At 38.4% G+C, this 18,098-nt stretch overlaps 1 protein-coding gene across 1 annotated transcript in view; it reads left to right on the top strand.

Moving 5' to 3' along the window:
* The window catches only part of LOC136875012 (zinc finger protein 155), a 69,005-nt gene that overhangs the window by 40,148 nt on the left and 10,759 nt on the right, over positions 1-18,098 (top strand). Inside the window, exon 4 of the mRNA XM_067148728.2 lies at positions 7,829-7,911. Within this exon, the coding sequence (XP_067004829.2) occupies positions 7,829-7,911 (83 nt within the window). The remainder of the gene's footprint in view (positions 1-7,828; positions 7,912-18,098) is intronic.

Here is an 18,098-nt window from a genome sequence, read left to right as displayed (position 1 = left end):
TTTAAACCCAGCAAACTGCACTCCCTTGCATATTTCAATATTAATAATTTTACGGTCTCAGCTACCCTGAGCACCCATAGCAACTTTATGCCAGATAGAGAGTGGGGTTTGAACTCGCTATCTCTTGAATACAAGCTGATAGCTACATGACCCAAACCACATGGCCACTTACTGGGTGGTCTGAAATTGAGAGCCACTATTGTGCCCTTGGCAGTTGTACGAATTAGGACGAGAATTGTCTCAGTGTATTCACCATGTGAGGGTGCAGATGAGGATGATGTTAACATGTTTTATGAACACTGAGTGACATCAAAGTCAGGGTAAACAGCAAGGATAGGATAGTGCTAATGGGCGATTTCAATGATAATGATATTGATAATGATGATATACATGCCACTGAGGCTGAAAAGCCCCTTTATGTAGCGTCTACTTATAACACAATACAAGTTTATGAATATACTAACTACATTTTAGAATATTAAAATATCAAATTAAACATTAAACTTAAAATTAAACTTAAAATTAAAATACAGATACCAATTCCAATAAAGTTAAAACATAAATCATATAAGAAGTAGAAAAGCATATCATTCGATTTTTTAATATTTTAGGCTACAAGAATCTCAGGAATATAAAAAACAGAAACAATTTTCTTAGGAATATACATATTTCTTATTATTGGACACAAGAATACCTGATCTCAGCCCCTTGCGTACTCCTCCAGGAAGATAGATGTTAAGGACTGCTTTAGTTGGGTGCAGTTCCTGTCATTTGCGAAACGGTGAAGGTTAAAGACATTGAAGATATGGGATGCAGTGCAAACAAAAGAGTAGGAGTTGGAAATAGAACTGAAGGATTCAAAAGGGTGATTGATAAATGTGGGGAAGGTATGGAAGCTAATATGAATGGGAAGCATTTGCAGGACTTCTGTGCTAGTATGGCTTTAGTAGTTACGAATACATTCTTCAAGCATAAGGCTATTCACCGCTACACATGGGAGGGTAGGGGTATAAGATCCATAATAGACTATATCTTAACTGACTTTGAATTCAGGAAATCTATTAGGAATGTGCAGGTTTTCTGGGGATTTTTCAATTATACAGACCACTATCTGATCTGTAGTGCACTAAGTATCTATAGGCTAAGGATAAAGGGAAATCTGTCTGCAAAGAAATAAGGATATAAAATCTCTAGGACAAGGAAATTAGACAGAAGTACATGGATATGATTAGTGAGAAGTTCTGAACAGTGGACAGTAGGCAGATTCAGGATATAGAAGGAGAAATGGTGGCATACAGGGATGCCATAGTAGAAACAGCAAGGGAATGCCTTGGAAGAACTGTGTGTAGAGATGGGAAAAAGAGAACATCTTGGTGGAATGATGAAGTGAGAGCAGCTTGTAAACGTAAAATGGAGGCTTATCAGAAATGGCTCCAGACAAGTGCCAATGCAGACAGAGAAGTGTACATAGTAGAAAAACAACAGAGCAAAACAAATAGTTGTTGAATCCAAAAAGAAGTTGTGGGAAGATTTTGGTAATAACCTGGAAAGGCTAGGTCAAGCAGCAGGGAAGCCTTTCTGGACAGTAATAAAGAATCTTAAGAATGGAGAAAAAAAGGAAATGACCAGTGTTTTGGGTAATTCAGGTGAACTCATAATAGCTCCCAGGGAATCACTGGACAGGTGGAGGGAATATTTTTAAAATCTCAGCATGAAAGGAAATCTTCCTGGTGGTGTTGCGAATAACCGAACTCATGAGGAGGAGGAAAATGATGTTGGTGAAATTACGATTGAGGAAGTGGAAAGGTGGTAAATAATCTCCATTGTCATTAAAGCAGCAGGAATAGAGAAAATTATGACCTGAAATGGTGAAGTATAATGGGAGGGCAGGGATGAAATGGCTTCATGGAGTAATAAGATTAGCATGGAGTGTTGGTAAGGTGACCTTCAGATTGAACTAAAGCAGTAATTGCACCTATCTATAAGCAAGGGAACAAGAAGGATTGCAACAACTATCGAGATATCTCATTGATTAGTATATCAACCAAAGTATTCACCGGCATCTTTGAAGAGAGGGTGCGATCAGTGGTTGAGGTGTAGCTGGATGAAAACTAGTGTGTTTTCAGACCACAAAGGGGCTCTTAGGTTCAGAATTTCAGTATGTACCAGGTAATTGAAAAATGCTATGGGAGGAATAGACAGTTATGTTTATGTTTCATAGATTTAGAGAAAGCATGGGACAGGGTACCGAGGTAAAAGATGTTCGCAATACTGGGGGACTGTGGGATTAAGTGTAGATTATTAAAATCAGTCAAAGGCATTTATGTTGACAGTTGGGCTGCAGTGAGAATTGATGGTAGAATTACTTCTTGGTTCAGGTTATTTACAGGTGTTGGGCAAGACTGCTTAATGGCAGATTGTGCTGAAAGCCTGCAGTCTAATATATTGGAACTTGAAAATAGGTGCAATGAATATGGTATGAAAATTAGCCTTACCAAATCTAAATTGATGTAGGTAAGAAATTCAACACAATTGAATGTCAGATTGGTTTTACAAAGCTGGAACAGGTAGATAATTTCAAGTATTAGGATGTGTGTTCTCCCAGGATGGTAATATAGTAGTGAGATTGAATCAAGGTGCAGTAAATCTAATGCAGCGAGCTCGCAGTTGTGATGAACTGTATTCTGTAAGAAGGAAGTCGGCTCCTGGACAAAACTGTTTCTCAGACCAACTTTTACCAGGCGAGTTGGCCGTGCAGTTAGGAGTGTGCAGCTGTGAGCTCGCATCCGGGAGATAGTGGGTTCGAACCCCACTGTTGGCAGTGCTGGAGATGCTTTTCCATGGTTTCCCATTTTCACACCAGGCAAATACTGGGGCTGTACCTTAATTAAGGCCATGGCCGTTTCCTTCTCATTCCTAGGCCTTTCCTGTCCCATCATCACCATAAAACCTATCTGTGTCGGTGCGATGTGAAGCAAATAGCAAAAAAAAAAAAAGGCAGACCAACTTTGCTTTACGGGACCAAACGCTGAGTGGACTCAGGGTATCTTATTCATAAGTTAGAAGTAACAGAGATGATGGTAGTGAGAATGATTGCTGGTACAAACAGGTGGGAACAATGGCAGGAGGTCACTCGGAAATGAGGAGATAAAGGCTAACTTTGGAAAGAAATCGATGGATGAATCTGTACGCATAAATCAGCTTCGGTGGTAGGGTCATGTGAAGCGAATGGAGGAGGATAGGTTATCTAGAAGACAAATTGTTATGGAGGGTAAGAGAAGTAGAGGGAGACCAAGACGACGATGTTTTGACTCAGTTTCTAGTGATTTAAAGACAAGAGGTATAGAACTATATGAGGCCACAGCACTAGTTGCATATAGAGGATTGTGGCAAAGTATGGTTAATTCACAGAGGATTGCAGACTGAACGCTGAAAAGTATAACGGTCTATAATGGTGATGTATGTTGTTAAAGAGTATTTGCCATGAGCCTACTATGCTGGCATAGCAGGGGGAGAGGTGTTACTCCCACGTGGCACGTCCCATGTGGCAGATAGGGGGGTCCTAACCATCTTGCCAGCAGACTTGAGGGAAATAAAATACCTCTTGCCGACCAAACACACAACCCCCTGTGGGTGGGTAATGCAGACGAATACACCCACAGTATCTCTTACCTGTCTTAAGAGGCAACTAAAAGAGGCAACCAAGAGATGATTATATTAGAACCATGAAACTCCTTGTGATTAGCACCACCACTCGGGGAACACCATGATTCGCTTTTCCTACTATGTTAGGTACCAAATAGGTTTGTGATTAGTAGCAACCACGAGCGCGATGGCTTTTACAGTACCTGTGATTAGTAGCACTATCTGAGTGACACCATGGGATGACGGTACCCTTGGTTCTGGCTTGCTTATGATTAGTACCCACTATATGATGAACACCACGGGATAGTACGAGTCCCTGTGGTTAGTGCACTTAGGTGACGAACACCATAGGTTTGTATTGCCTGTCAATGGTGCCACAATGTGCGAAACACAGTAGGTCTGTAACACATGTGCAAATTTCATTAGCTGTGAGTAGTACCATAATGTGTGGAATACCACGAGTCTACGCTACTCTTCATTAGTACTGCAGCATGACAAATGACATGGTTCTACTTTTTCTAGCGATAAGTACCATTATGAGGGGCCGATGACTTAGATTTTGGACTCCTTTCGACTACAAGTATCATCGATTTAGTATCATGCTATAGAAGCAGTCCCTTGGTCATTAATGCTATTCTTTTACACCAGTCGCTGGGCATGTAAGGCACTGTGGGTCAGTTCCACTGATCGTTTTAACTTCATATCCATCCACTCATTCTTTGTCCTCACGTTTTGAATTGTGGTCAGTGGAGGATTTTGGGTTTTTAATTTGTCATTTCATTTCGTACCATTAAGGGCCAATGACCTAGATGTTAGGCCCCTTTAAACAACAAGCATCAATCAGTCATCAAAGAGTTTGCCTTTTAGTTTTGTGGAAAGTCCAAAGTTCAAGAGAATAATTTTGATTCTTTATCATAACTACAAACCACCAAGCAGGAAATCTCTGCCAGTTTATTATCACTTATATACAATGGGACAGCAGAAGTAGTTCAAAATGAAATTCAAGCTGCATCATGTATCTAATTACCAATGGGTGGACTTCTCTCAAGAATGACACCTACATTTTATCTAATCACCAACAGGTGGACTTCTCTCAAGAATGACACCTACATGGCGGTGACTCCTCTTTTCATCGATGAATGTTTTTGTCGTAAGTAGTATTTATAGTTGTCTTCCAAATTCAAGAGAAAACATTGCCAAAGCATTGACAAACATCACAGCAATGTGTGAAATTGGCAGTACGATCGTTGCTTGTACTGCATGATGAAATTCGACTTATGAAATGTTTGAAAGTATGCTACAGATAAAAGAACCTTTGCAGAGTACTTTCACCATCATGGATGTGAATTCAGTACCGAAGATGTCGAATGAAGAATGCTGTATTATTGAGAAGTCGTGTCAAATTGTATCATCTTTCTAACAGTGTACTTCAGAAGTCAGCAATGAAAAGAATGTAACTTTGTCTGAAGTGTTTTTACTAAGCATTGGACTACTTCAGCACAGCCTCTTACTGAAAGAGTCTAACTGTTAAAATGAAACTATTAAATAGTTAATTTCAAAATTAGAAGTGGAAATTTGTAATTATCTCCTCAACAAATTAAGAGAAAATCCTTTTGCATGGAATGCAACATTGTTGTATGCACAATTCAGAGAAAATGGTTTTCCTTGGGATGGACAACGTCTCAAGGAAATGAAAGAAGCTGGTGTTAGGAAGTACTGTGCAGTATGTCAGGCATCTTGCCAACAATCTATCTGTTCTGTAACAACTGAGTCTGTTCCAGGCAACACTTCCAGTTGTTTGGGATGGAATAAATACTTGGAAAGATTTCAATAAGGCTGTGGGAGATTCAATTCCAGTTCAAACCCAGGTGGATAACCCACTTGCTTCAAGCATTGTTGAATTGGACAAGTATATGAAGATGCCACTTTTACATAGATCAGAGATTCTGTTATTGTGGTGGAAAGAAAAGAGTGTTGTTGCCTTCACTATTTGAGATAGTGAAGCATCGTCTTTGTATTATGGCTATCTCCATTCCGTGTGAGCATTTGTTCTAATAGCAGGGTTGTACTATAACCAAAAGTTTTGTCGAGTGCAAAATTTCAAAATTATGTTTTTAAACTTCAATGTGAAGTAGATTTTCAAACTGGATTAGGTCAAGTCTGTACATATAATACAGATTTTTTGAACTCTTCTTAGATTTAATTACTTATTTTATAATCATTCAAAGTTCATTTAGTTTGTTAACAATCTTACTATGCTTTCGTAACAAGGTTATGTTGTTTGTTAATGTACATAAAATTCAGATTTTAGACTCCACCTAGATTTCATTATTTATTTTATAATTATTCAAATTAGTTAATTTATTTACACTAGTATTTTACTTTTTTTTAAACTGGATTACTTTAAGTTTGTTATTGTACTTAGAATACCTCATTTGAACTCTTCTTGAATTTCATTAATCATTTTATAATTATTCAAATTAGTTACTATTTTGGTGTGTTTTTAACTGTAAAACTGATCCCTTTTAGTATCATTGTAAGCATTTAGTTTGGAAGTAAACACAGTTTATTACTGAATACTGGTACTGTTATACTGTACATCATCTATTTATCATACTGGAATTTGGACATTTGCCCATTAAATTTTTCTTGAACTCATTTTGCGATTATCACAATGTTGAACAGCTTATTCACAGAATTGAACTTAGCTATGAAGCATGCTTCATGTTTCACCATGCCATTGCGAAACACTGGTTCTCTTGCAGTCCAAGACGGAAGTGCGCAATGTGTCAACACACTACTTCAAAGCAGTTCACTGTGCTGTATCAAATGTTTTAAAACAATCAGCAGTGTCATGAATGAAAATCTACAGCCTGTTTTCCAGTCATATGACCGGGTCAGGGATGGAATGAATGAAGCCCCCATCTTTCGGCGAGGATAGGAATTGTGCCAGCTGCTGAGGCCTCTTGCACTCCTCTGGGACAATGATTAATGACTGACAGATGAAATGAAATGATATTGAAGAGTGTTGCTGGAATGAAAGATGACAGAAAAAAACGGAGTACCCGGAGAAAAACCTGTCCCGCCTCTGCTTTGTCCAGCACAAATCTCACATGGAGTGACCAGGATTTGAACCATGGAACCCAGCGGTGAGAGGTTGACACACTGTCAACTGAGCCACGGAGGCTCACCCAGTCCCGTAAATATAATAAATATAACAGGACACACAGAGAGATTATGTTCCTTTAACATACCTAAGTAAGGTTAGGTTGATGAATTCTGCTGTCCGTTGCTCCGTTGTTGAAATGCTTAATGACATTGAAACATTTCACCATGATTAGAGCACTTTTGAGAAAGTGAAACGTACAGTTTTTCTGTAGTTCATCTTCTTCTTAATTCCAAGGGATTTCATCAATTTAAGCATTGCAAACATAGTAAAAATGATTTTCTATTGAATCAGAATTATAATATTTTTAGGCTTTTCTGCTGATGTCTTATGGTAGTAGTTTTAAATTACAGTTCCTGAACAGAGTCCTTTAGAATTTAAATAAAAAATATTGTGAATTTCATAAGTCAATATGATTGAGTCTTCATATTCTGTTGAGTCTTAAGAATAAACAAAATACTGGACACCATTATCCAGACCATAGCAGACACTGTGTTGAAAAATTCATTGGCGATTGTTAGACACCATTTGTATACCTTAACATGAAACACCATGTATTGCATTTTCTTTATCAAATAAAATCTGAAAGAGACAACCTGCCTAATGGTGATAATTTTTATCTTTAGTTATGATCAAGCCCTGCTTAGTCTAAACATATAAAATAAATATTGTTTTATGAACTAATTCGGAGGCAGATCTTTTGATTCTCTAATAGGGGTGGCTATCAGGTGCATTATCTCTCGAATGACTGACCATTTGTAGACAGAACTTAGATGTGGGAGGCAGAGATTCGGTGTGATGAGAGCCAGTATATCAGAATCCTCTTTGGGAAGTCCAGTATCAAGTAAAGGAAACAAACAAACAAACAAACAAATGGCTGGTCAACTTATATATATATATATTACATTATGCAATTAAGAAATTCATTTTTTTTTCAGCTGTTTCTTGTTTATTTTATGTTATTATTACTATTACATTGTTACTCTACTTTTTAAAATTTACTTTCCTTTCTCATAGCCTGTCGCAGACGTTAAAGAGGAAGTAATCACAGAAGAACATTCAGCTGACCAACTGGGCCCATGTATCAAAGAGGAAAACAAGTAAGTACAGTTTAATTGTACACCCCTAACACTAACTCCCTCTGTGGACCCGTGGTAGAGTGTCAGCCTCTGGATCTCAAGATCATACAGTCATTACCAACAGAGTTAGTAGGGTTTTTGTGGAATGGTAAAAAATATCCTACTGATACTTCTTACGATATCACCAATATGTTTCCTAACATTTCTGTAACAGAAGCTAACATTTTTGTCAATTTTTTTAAAAATAAACAGAGCGTTTTAAGCAACTTAAAATAGAGGAATTCTTGAACATTCTAAAGTTTAAATTAGATAATAATTTTTTCAGCTTTAACAACATTATCTAGCAACAGAAAGGATTGCCACATCTTAGAAAACAAAAATAATTACTAATATTAAAGACATACACCACTGGTCGAGATATGTGGATGATGTTTTTACAATAATAGATCAATGGGAAACCTGCAGTAATACTGTGTTAGATAAACTTAACTTTACAAGTCTATATATTAAATTCATGCACGAACCAGAAATTAATAAAGTAATCAACTTCCTACACCTCACTGTTACCAGAAATAATGAATCCCTGAAGTTCAATATATACAGAATCCTACCCAGATAATTAAAATTATCAGAAAGGATTCTTTATACCCAAACACACACAGAAAAGCAGATATCTACTGCATGATTCATACAGCTTTGAACAATCATCTTTCAGACTAAGATTATAAGAAAATATATCAATTAAATAAACTTGATTACTATCAATAATGGCTATAGTAGGGAATATGTAAACAAGATCATCAACAAAATAAAGATGAAATCACCACTTTAATTTCAGACTCAAGAGAGGAAAATGAATACAGTATAACCCTGATTTTGCATGACCTCGATTTAACATAAACCCACATTTAACGGAAGAAGTTTCAAGTACCAAAAATTATTCCATAAGAGCAATGCAATTTTATATTTGATTTAACGTAATTCACAATAAGACAAAACCTGCATTTAGCATTAAAGAAACATTCAAATTCTGAAATATTTATTTCTATTCGTTTTGGTTATGGGACATTAAGAAGCTGTGAAAAAGAAGTCATAAGCTTATTAACCATTATTCAAGGCAGAAGGGGGCTAAAGTGAGATGTCGGACTCAAATACACATCCGACTGTGGCCGCTGTAGTACAGTAAAAAAGAACCCCCGTTTTAATAACATTGTTGTTATGCCCTTCAAAAATTCCTATGTTAATCTGTGCAATATTCTTCGATTACAGTGAAGAATACATACTAATGCACATGTCCTGTGAATACGAACTTCCTATCTCTAATCTTTCAAGGTATTCTGGTTTTTATGAACATGAGTGTATGTTCTCGTAATACGTGCACGGTAAATCTAGGTTAGGGGATGCTGTTTGAAGTAAGGAAATGGAAATGTTTGCCGTAAGCCTCTCAAGTAATGATGCTCTTACAGTTTTTAAGAATGAAACTGAATGTGCGTATTCAGACTATTAGAATTAGAAAATATGTGCTAATGAGCAAGCCGCTGCTTGGAAAACATTCGCTAAAATGTTTAAACAAACCGATTGCTGTTTCATACTGATTTTTATGTGTTTTTTTACAAGTTTGATATCTTTCCCATCTTTTATGAATAATCATATATAATGTTATAAGAACAACCTTAAACCAAAGTGGTTTTGTATTCACCAACAAACATCTGTCAAAAGGAAGCGTTAACCATGGCCTCACCATTATCAGGAATAATAGCGAACATTTTCCTTAATAACATTGAAAACAATTTCTTAACCAACTAAGAGACATAGAGGGAGACAGATTTTTAAGAGGTGTGCAACTACACTGACCGGCAAAATTAATGGATCGCTGAATTTTCTAAGGAAAAATTTTAACACAGGAGTAATCTTCAGCACAATCCATACAAAGTTGTAACTACAGTACAGTGTGTAGGGTAGATATCTCCTTGTTTTATTGCTGTCACTGTGTAAATAATGTATGATAGTACAATTTATGTTAATACAGACAAAGATCTCTGGAAAAGGTGTGCTTTCTACTGAAACCTCGATTTAAGTTAAACCCCCATTTAAGGTTTAAAATATCTGGTCCCTGTAAAAACGTTATATAGGGGTTCTACTGTATGTCACTTTCATTTAAAAACATAATAATATGCACCAAATCACTAACATTTTCAAGAAACGTAACTGTAACATCTCGTTTAAAAATAACACCACCAGTGCCCAAATATGCCATAACACCCACACCATTAATAGACACAATCTGGTATTTATGGATTAAAGTGCGCTGAATATGATGCTACTTACCTGAAACAAACCAGCAGGACCCTCACCATACATTACAAAGAGCACATAAATGCCGACAAACAGTAGGTTTTCAGCAATGAATGCTCACATGAAGGAATGCAATCATAAATTCTCCACAATATTTTCCTTGAAGAATTGACAGACATCAGCAGTCATCAGCAGGTGAAAAATTATTCGCAACATGCATAAAATAAACTACTTCCTCCACTCTGGTTGCTCCTACTTCCCCTCCACACATGCTTCCACTCACTAATAACAGTTCAAGGCTAATACATACCTGCCAACCCTTCCTATTTACCCATGAACTTTCCATTTTTGAACTCGTCTTCCGATTTTCTGATTTATTCTTACTTCTTCCTATTTTCGACCAATATAACCTTCAGTACGGTCAATACTCTTCCCTAAGATAAATTCTTATTTGCTTGTGTAATTTACGCAACCTCATTTGCAAGCATATTTATTTGATGTTTCATTTGGAGAGTGTATCATCAGTTGCCTTCGTATATCGTGTTTCCCACTCACTACAGCAGCGTGTGTGCTTTAAGCTCGGAATTCAGGATGGCAGTCATCCTACAAAAGAGACTTGCGGCTCTGTTAATCGGGACGAAGTAATGACTTTGTTATTGTGTGGTTCGCGCCCTGTTAACATCGTTTCTGTGCGTACTTTTGTTGGAGTTGTAGGCCATGTGTTTTTTTTTCTTGTGATTCTGTACTTTTCTCCCCATCAAAGTCGTATGTTAATAATGTACGAGACATACTGATCTGTTTTATATGTAGTAGTTTTGCATATTTCAGTGCTTTTGTGTTTATTCTTACTTAGTAATTTTAATGCCGGGCTGAGTGGCTCAGATGGTTGAGGCGCTGGCTTTCTGACCCCAACGTGGCAAGTTCGATCCTGTCTCAGTCCGGTGGTATTTGAAGGTGCTCAAATACATCAGCCTCGTGTCGGTAGATTTACTGTCATGTAAGAGAACTCCTGTGGGACTAAATTCCGGCACCTCAACGTCTCCGAAGACTGAAAAGTAGTTAGTGGGACGTTAAGCAAATAACATTATTATTAGTAATTTTAATGACTTGAATGTATTTCGGAGAGTTGTGTCATTGACAGTTTCTGGTATTTTCTCTTCATTTTATGGCCCCAAAACATAACAGACGTTGTCCCCAAGTGTTCAGAGATACCTGTAAAATTTAATTTCTGTTCATTTTACAATCTAATAAAGGAAACCATTATGCATTTTGTTCTGTGTGTCGTATAATATACATTCGTATGTACGTGTCTTAAATGAGAATGATTAGGTACATTTTCTTGTAACCATTTTTGTGTTTTCTTGGTTTAAAATTTTAAATTCAATGCTCACTTCACATTATAGCTGTAGTTATGTATACCTTTTATCTTGTCCTTTTTTCTCTGAGACCTTGGCAGAATATACGTGATGAAATCCAGTAGTTAAAAATCTTCCTATTTTTATTTGTAAAAGTTGGTAGGTACACTAATAAGAGCGCACACTTGCTTAGACAACCATCTCACTTGAGAATAACAGCATCAAGGCCTGGAAGTAGAGATGAGCAATAAGCGGTCCCAGGCTCGGCTGGGCTCGTACGTGTGTTTGCCAGCTAAGCTAGGCTTGCATCGGGCAACAGCTCTACAGAGCTAGGCTGGGCTTGTTATTCACAAGGGCTACATCAAGTCAGCTCGGCCGACAGGGCTTGGTATCCTTTACAGCCAGACTGGCTGAGCAGCGATTGCTGGCGTGCTGCATTCGCCAACAGTTTGCAGCTTTCCCTTCTGAGTTAAACAAAAGAGACATTTGGTATTTTTTTTGTAAGTAATCTAGTTGTAATAATCAAGATTGACCCTGCTGTAATACCAGGATAGCACCCTAGCTCCTCGTCCACGTCCAGGTGCTATTCCCGGTACTAGATGGAACCAAAGGAGCATGTTTTGTATTGTTGCACTGCTGTTTTCTTCAAAATCATCCTTGACTTCTTTGAAATGTTCTAGTAAGTAAATCAAGTCACTCATGAGTTCTTCATTGATTGATCCCTGTTTATTTCTCACTTTTCTACTTTCTCTCTTTGCCTGCATTTGTCGCTGATAGGACCTTTACTGTATGAGTTATGTACAGATGTTAGCATGATCAGCTTAGTATTCCATCTTGTTTCTACATCCTGATGCAGAATATACTCAACACAACTAACTAAACCCCTACGTTTGAAACTGGCTACAGCTTTCTGTGTTTCCTTGATTATGTATTCTACGTCCTGCACCTAAGAATTAAGAAAATCATCTTGGAATGTGTGCCACAAAACTGTATTTAAACAGTGCCTACACAAGGTATTTGCATAAAGCCTTCATGAACCATTAACCGCTCAACGTGGATTGCCGTACACTGCACGCCGACTCTCTAACGCTCTCTGTCACGGAGTGACGTGCATTGCATGCCCGTAGCGCACATCTAGCGAACAGTTCTTGAGAACTATTACAAATGTAACAACATACAAGGGTTGGGGCAAAAGTCATGGCAACTATTTTTTTTCTTGAAGATACCAGTCCGGTTGGAAAATGTGACATATAAAGACGAAAGGACAAGGTGTTAACGTGTGAACAATGAATAGCACTGAAATATCGTAACACACTAATTTATTATGGTACTGTACAGGGCAATATGGCCTTCCCGGTGCAAAAGAATGACAACACAGTACACATAAAATTGACATTACAAACCTGGGCCTGAAGACCCTCCAAGTAGTCCCCTGCTACTGACACCGCACGCTGACAACGATGTGGGAGGCGCTGAATACCATCTGCCTCAGCATTTGCCGCACCACGTGTGAATCGGGTCACCTGTTGGCGCACAGCATTAGCAATGTCCTCTCGAGTTGCAAACCACCTACCACTTAGTGGTTCCTTAATCTTTCGAATGAGATCAAAAGTCACAGGGCGAAATGTCGGGAGAGTACGGTGGGTGCTCCAATTCTTCCCATCCCCAACGTCGCAGTAGCTGCCCTACACACTCTGCTTTATGTGGTTTTGCATTGTCGTGCAGAATTATTGCACTGTCCACAAGATCCGGACATTTCTCCTGAACGCCACATCGTACCTGTTGCACCAGGAAGTCCCTGTAGTACTGTGCAGTCACTGTTCTGCCTGGTGGAACAAAGTGGCAAACAATGACATCCCTGACGTCATATGCGACGCCTCCTTGGTGATCCAGCATGTCGCCACTCCGTGGACTGACGTTTCAGTTCTGGTTCGTGTGCTCTGGCCCAAAATTCATCAATGGCAATTATTCGTGACAAGAATTGATCGCCGTCCTGTTGCCAGTGTGCAAGATGGTCAGAGCATATTGCATAGCGCACCCACCTTTGAACCTATATAAATGGTCCGTTATTGGACATAATAAATTTTCCAGCTAACTCATTCCTGGTTGCCAGCGTTTCGCCCCCGTGTGCTAGGCTGGACTCATCAGTTGGTACCTAGCACACCTACCAAGATGCATGACTATTGCATACCGTGGAGGCCACTGCATAGGCTAATTGTAGCCACCGGCAGTGCCAATGCACTATGAGAGTCTTTGTCTCATTACCAAAAACTGATGCCTGCTTGGCTATCAGATGATACAGATGTTGATTCCATAGGGAATCTGAAAATTTTTGTTCCGAATGAGTAAATTTATAATACCAATATAAATGGCCATTCGTCTTGATAGGTGTGCTAGGTACCAACTGATGAGCCCAGCCTAGCACACAGGGGGGTGAAACGCTGGCAACCAGGAATGAATTAGGTGGAATATTTATAATGTCCAATAATGGACCATTTATAATGGTATATTAAATTTACTCATTCAGAACAAAATTTTTCATATTCCCTATGGAATCAACATCTGTATCAACCCACCTTTGAACTTCCGTCAGTGCATGAGGTACCCACCGCAATGCGATTTTGCGCAGTTGCAGCTCATTATGCAATATCCTGGATGCTACTTGCCCTCTCTAACTTCAGTAGTGTCCATCATCTATTTTCATCCAGGAGCTGCTCGATGACGGCACATGCCACATCGGTCCACACACTGACAGGTCGTCCCGAATGTTGCTCATCACTGGTTGACACTTGTCCTTGCTGAAACTTTCCTACCCACCGTGCTACTGTATGGTATGGTAGGGCATTATTCCCAAGGGCTTCCACTAATTCACTGTGACATTCCATCGCTTTTCTCCCTCGGAGAATGGCTATTTTGATGTGAGTGCGCTGCTCAACATGGGTTACTTCCATCTTGCACGACACTCACCAACTGACTGATTTCACAGCCCTTGTTGCGCTACTACCAGCTATCACAGAGCCATCTGTTGTCCTGCATACACACTATGCCTGCAGAACTTCCACACGACACATATACGTTTGTGATCCGTTCACATATCTACAAGAAAAACAATAGCTGCCATGACTTGTACCCCAATCCTCGTATATGTATAGACGAAGCATCGATCTTTCATTTGATGTGTATATCTATCGAGTTTTTATCGATTACATGTGATATAATACCAATATAGTTGGTATTATAAATTTACTCACTCGGGACATATATTTCAGGTTCCCTATGGGAATTAAAATCTGTGTCATACGTATGATATATCGCATCTGAAAAAGCAACAAATTCTCTTGTTGACACCATAGCATCTAAACATTTTTTGTGATCGCAGATGCAAAAATTAACAATTTTTTAGCAAATAATGGTACAGAAAGTTTCGTTTTGTTAAGCGAGGACTATGATATGGAACCTGAGGGTAAAAGTAGTGATAATGACAGCGATGTTGCTTGTGATACATGGGAAAATATCGTCCATAATATTATCAATGGTGGGTTTGTTTGGGAAGACATGGATAATTACAGAGGGCAAAGTGGGCAAATCACTACAGGTTATGGGCCTTAGAATACTGCAAAGAATTGCTTATATCCTTTGAAAATTTTCAGTTCTTTTTTTACTGTTGAGTTCGTAAAGATGGTAATAGAATGGGCAGATATTTATGCTCACCATCACATGCGGTCACACGGTATGTTATTTCTGTTTCGATAAAGGGTAAATTAATGGGCTTCAGGTACTGTGTAGGAAATGTATGTGGTTTTTGTAGTTTATATGTTAATAATCATAATACAGAAACCTATATTGAGATCTTATTTCTCAAAAAACTGGGTACTAGCTACTCCAGTATTTTTTTCCACTGCATTGACCTTAGGTAATTCTGGTAACTTATTCTGTATGTGTATTTATGCATTAATAACGAACTGAAATTTTGGTGAAATTCATTGAAATGTTTTTCAGTTATGCTCGATTAACTAAAAGCCTGCATTCATAGCATGCTTGGTGCTATACTCCTCCTGCAGCACAGGGTAGCCAGGTAGTGAAAGTCCTCTCACACTGAGAGGTTAAGGCCTGCCTAATATTTGCACCTTGATCTATTACAAACATAACACTATGTAAATCGGGCAGCTGAATTCCTAACGCAGCACACTGAGTGGTAAATTCTTTCATGATGTTTTCACCAGATTTTGCAGTATTGGGGAAGAGGCAGTTAAAATAACTCTGTTTTTTTATTGCCCACTCATTGATGTAGTGAACCATAAGGGAATTTTTTTTTTAATCACGAGTTCACATATCTGTAGTTGCAGCACAAGAATAACACCGCATTGTGTCATGAAGGTCCGGTATTACAGAGCGATGAATATCATTGGCTACTTCATGACTTCACCGGGAAACAGTCGCCAAATGCAGTAGCACCTCAGATGTATTCACTTTACTAAAGTCTTTTTCTTCATTAATTATTTTTCTAATATTTGAAAGCCTGTACCTGATACAACATTGAAAGGGATACGTTTTAACACGAGCTTCTTTTATTTTATGTTTCATAGAGATAGAAATAACTCATCTGCATGAATCTCTCATCTGACTCGAAGAAGAGCGAGTGCAATTATGTCTTGCCAATGCACTGGTATTTGAGCTTCGTAAGAGGCACTGTCCTACTTAGCATTGCACAAATCCTGTTTACTATCTCTTGTCATCAGTAACAACATAAAATCGTTCCCATACTTCACTCTTCCCAGCACTATTTTCTGTTAATGCATTTGATTTATTTCATTTTAATCTCAACTTTACTTAGAATCTATGTTCAATGACCATCTAACTGCATTCAACTGAAGACATGTGTTCTTAACACTTTGACTACCTGGAAATCTCCAGCCCAGCCATTTTTAAAGAGTCCCTGCCTACCAGTCCTACCTTCTGCACTGTGGGACAAAAGTATTTACTACTCTTATATTATGCTTTGAAATAATGTAAAAATTGGAACATATCTGGGTGAAGGAATTCTAGTATAATTTTGAAGTGTGATATCTAGTGTCATATGCTGTAGGGTGCACACTTCCTGCAGAGCCATCTTGTGTCAGATACTTTTTTTTTTTTCTTCAGACAAACTCTACATTTTCTTGTCGGGTAGGGGTCATCTTTCAGTGGTGGTAATTTTAGCAAAACGTGTTCATTCGTTCTTCCATTCAGACATGATGGGGGATCCTTAGCTGGTGCTCTTTGTGGTGGGGGGCCTAGTGAATGGAATGCAGTGAAGTGGATCCTAAAGATTACGTGTCAGAGAGGGCTGCAGAGGCTATTCTGACTTGGGTCGGGGCTGAGATTGGGACAGGGGCAGGAGGTTTATGATCTTCAAGATAGTGTCTAGAAACTGTCTGTATGAACTGTAGATGGCTAATTTTTGTCTTACTTCTGGAATAGATGGAAAGAATTTAAGAGACTGCACTGTAGTAAATAGAAGAAAACTTTTTTGTCCATTTACAAGTTTTCCTTATGAAGGAGTATAGAGCACAGTATTGGTCAGCTGTGTCTGTTCCATGCATGTGCTAGTTATAATCTGCTAATGATGCTGGTTTCATTTTTTTCTGCTGAATCTTGAAGTGACTTCAATCATTTTAGCAGAATGCATGGATGAAATCATCGTAATTAATTTCTTGTTCATCCAAGAGACAAGAAGAATTTCCCCATCACATTTGAATGTCATTTCCCCTCTTTTAAAGGATTTTTGTTGGTCCCTAGGTACCTTTGGTACTCCCCTGTTTTGCCTGTTTGCACACAAATCGTGGTATTCTGTTCATGTAGGATTTTTGCAAGAGCAACACTGTTGTAGTAGTTATTCATGTAAACAGACCCTAGGACTAAGAAGTTCGAGGACAGTACTATTTATGGTCATTCCACTTGTGTAGTGAATTAGCCATTTGTAATGTATCCAGTTTTAGATTCACAAACCAATCCTAATCGCAATTCCATACTTAGTTATTTTAGAGTGATTTTACACTTGATAACGCAACTGGCCTCTCCAAGCAAACATGCCTTCATCTAAAACAATCTTTCAGTCAGGGCTCTAAATGACTGAAAACCAATCCGAAAGTTTTTCTAATATTGGCCTGATTTTATAGAGCCTGTCTGCACAGTTTCTATCGTTGCTGATGTCACTAAAATGCAAGAACATAGTACCAATATAATGGTCCGTTATTGGACATTATAAATTTTCCAGCTAACTCATTCTTGGTTGCCTGCATTTTGCCCTCGTGTGCTAAGTTAGGCTCATCAGTTGGGACTTAGCACACCACCCAAGACGCAAGGCTAGTGCATACCGTGGAGGCCACTGCATAGGGTACTTGAAGCCACCAGCAGTGCCAATGCACTATGAGAGCTATGTCTCATTTCCAAAAATTGATGCCTGCCTGGCCATCAGATAATACAGATGTTGATTCCCATAGGGAATTTAAAATATTTGTCCCGAATGAGTAAATTTATAATACCAATATAATGGTCCGTTATTGGACATTATAAATT

The sequence above is a fragment of the Anabrus simplex genome, chromosome 5, assembly GCF_040414725.1.
Source record: "Anabrus simplex isolate iqAnaSimp1 chromosome 5, ASM4041472v1, whole genome shotgun sequence".
Lineage (NCBI taxonomy): Eukaryota > Metazoa > Arthropoda > Insecta > Orthoptera > Tettigoniidae > Anabrus > Anabrus simplex.
Note: the sequence above shows the minus strand (reverse complement) of the source record. Positions and strands in the feature narration are given on the sequence as shown.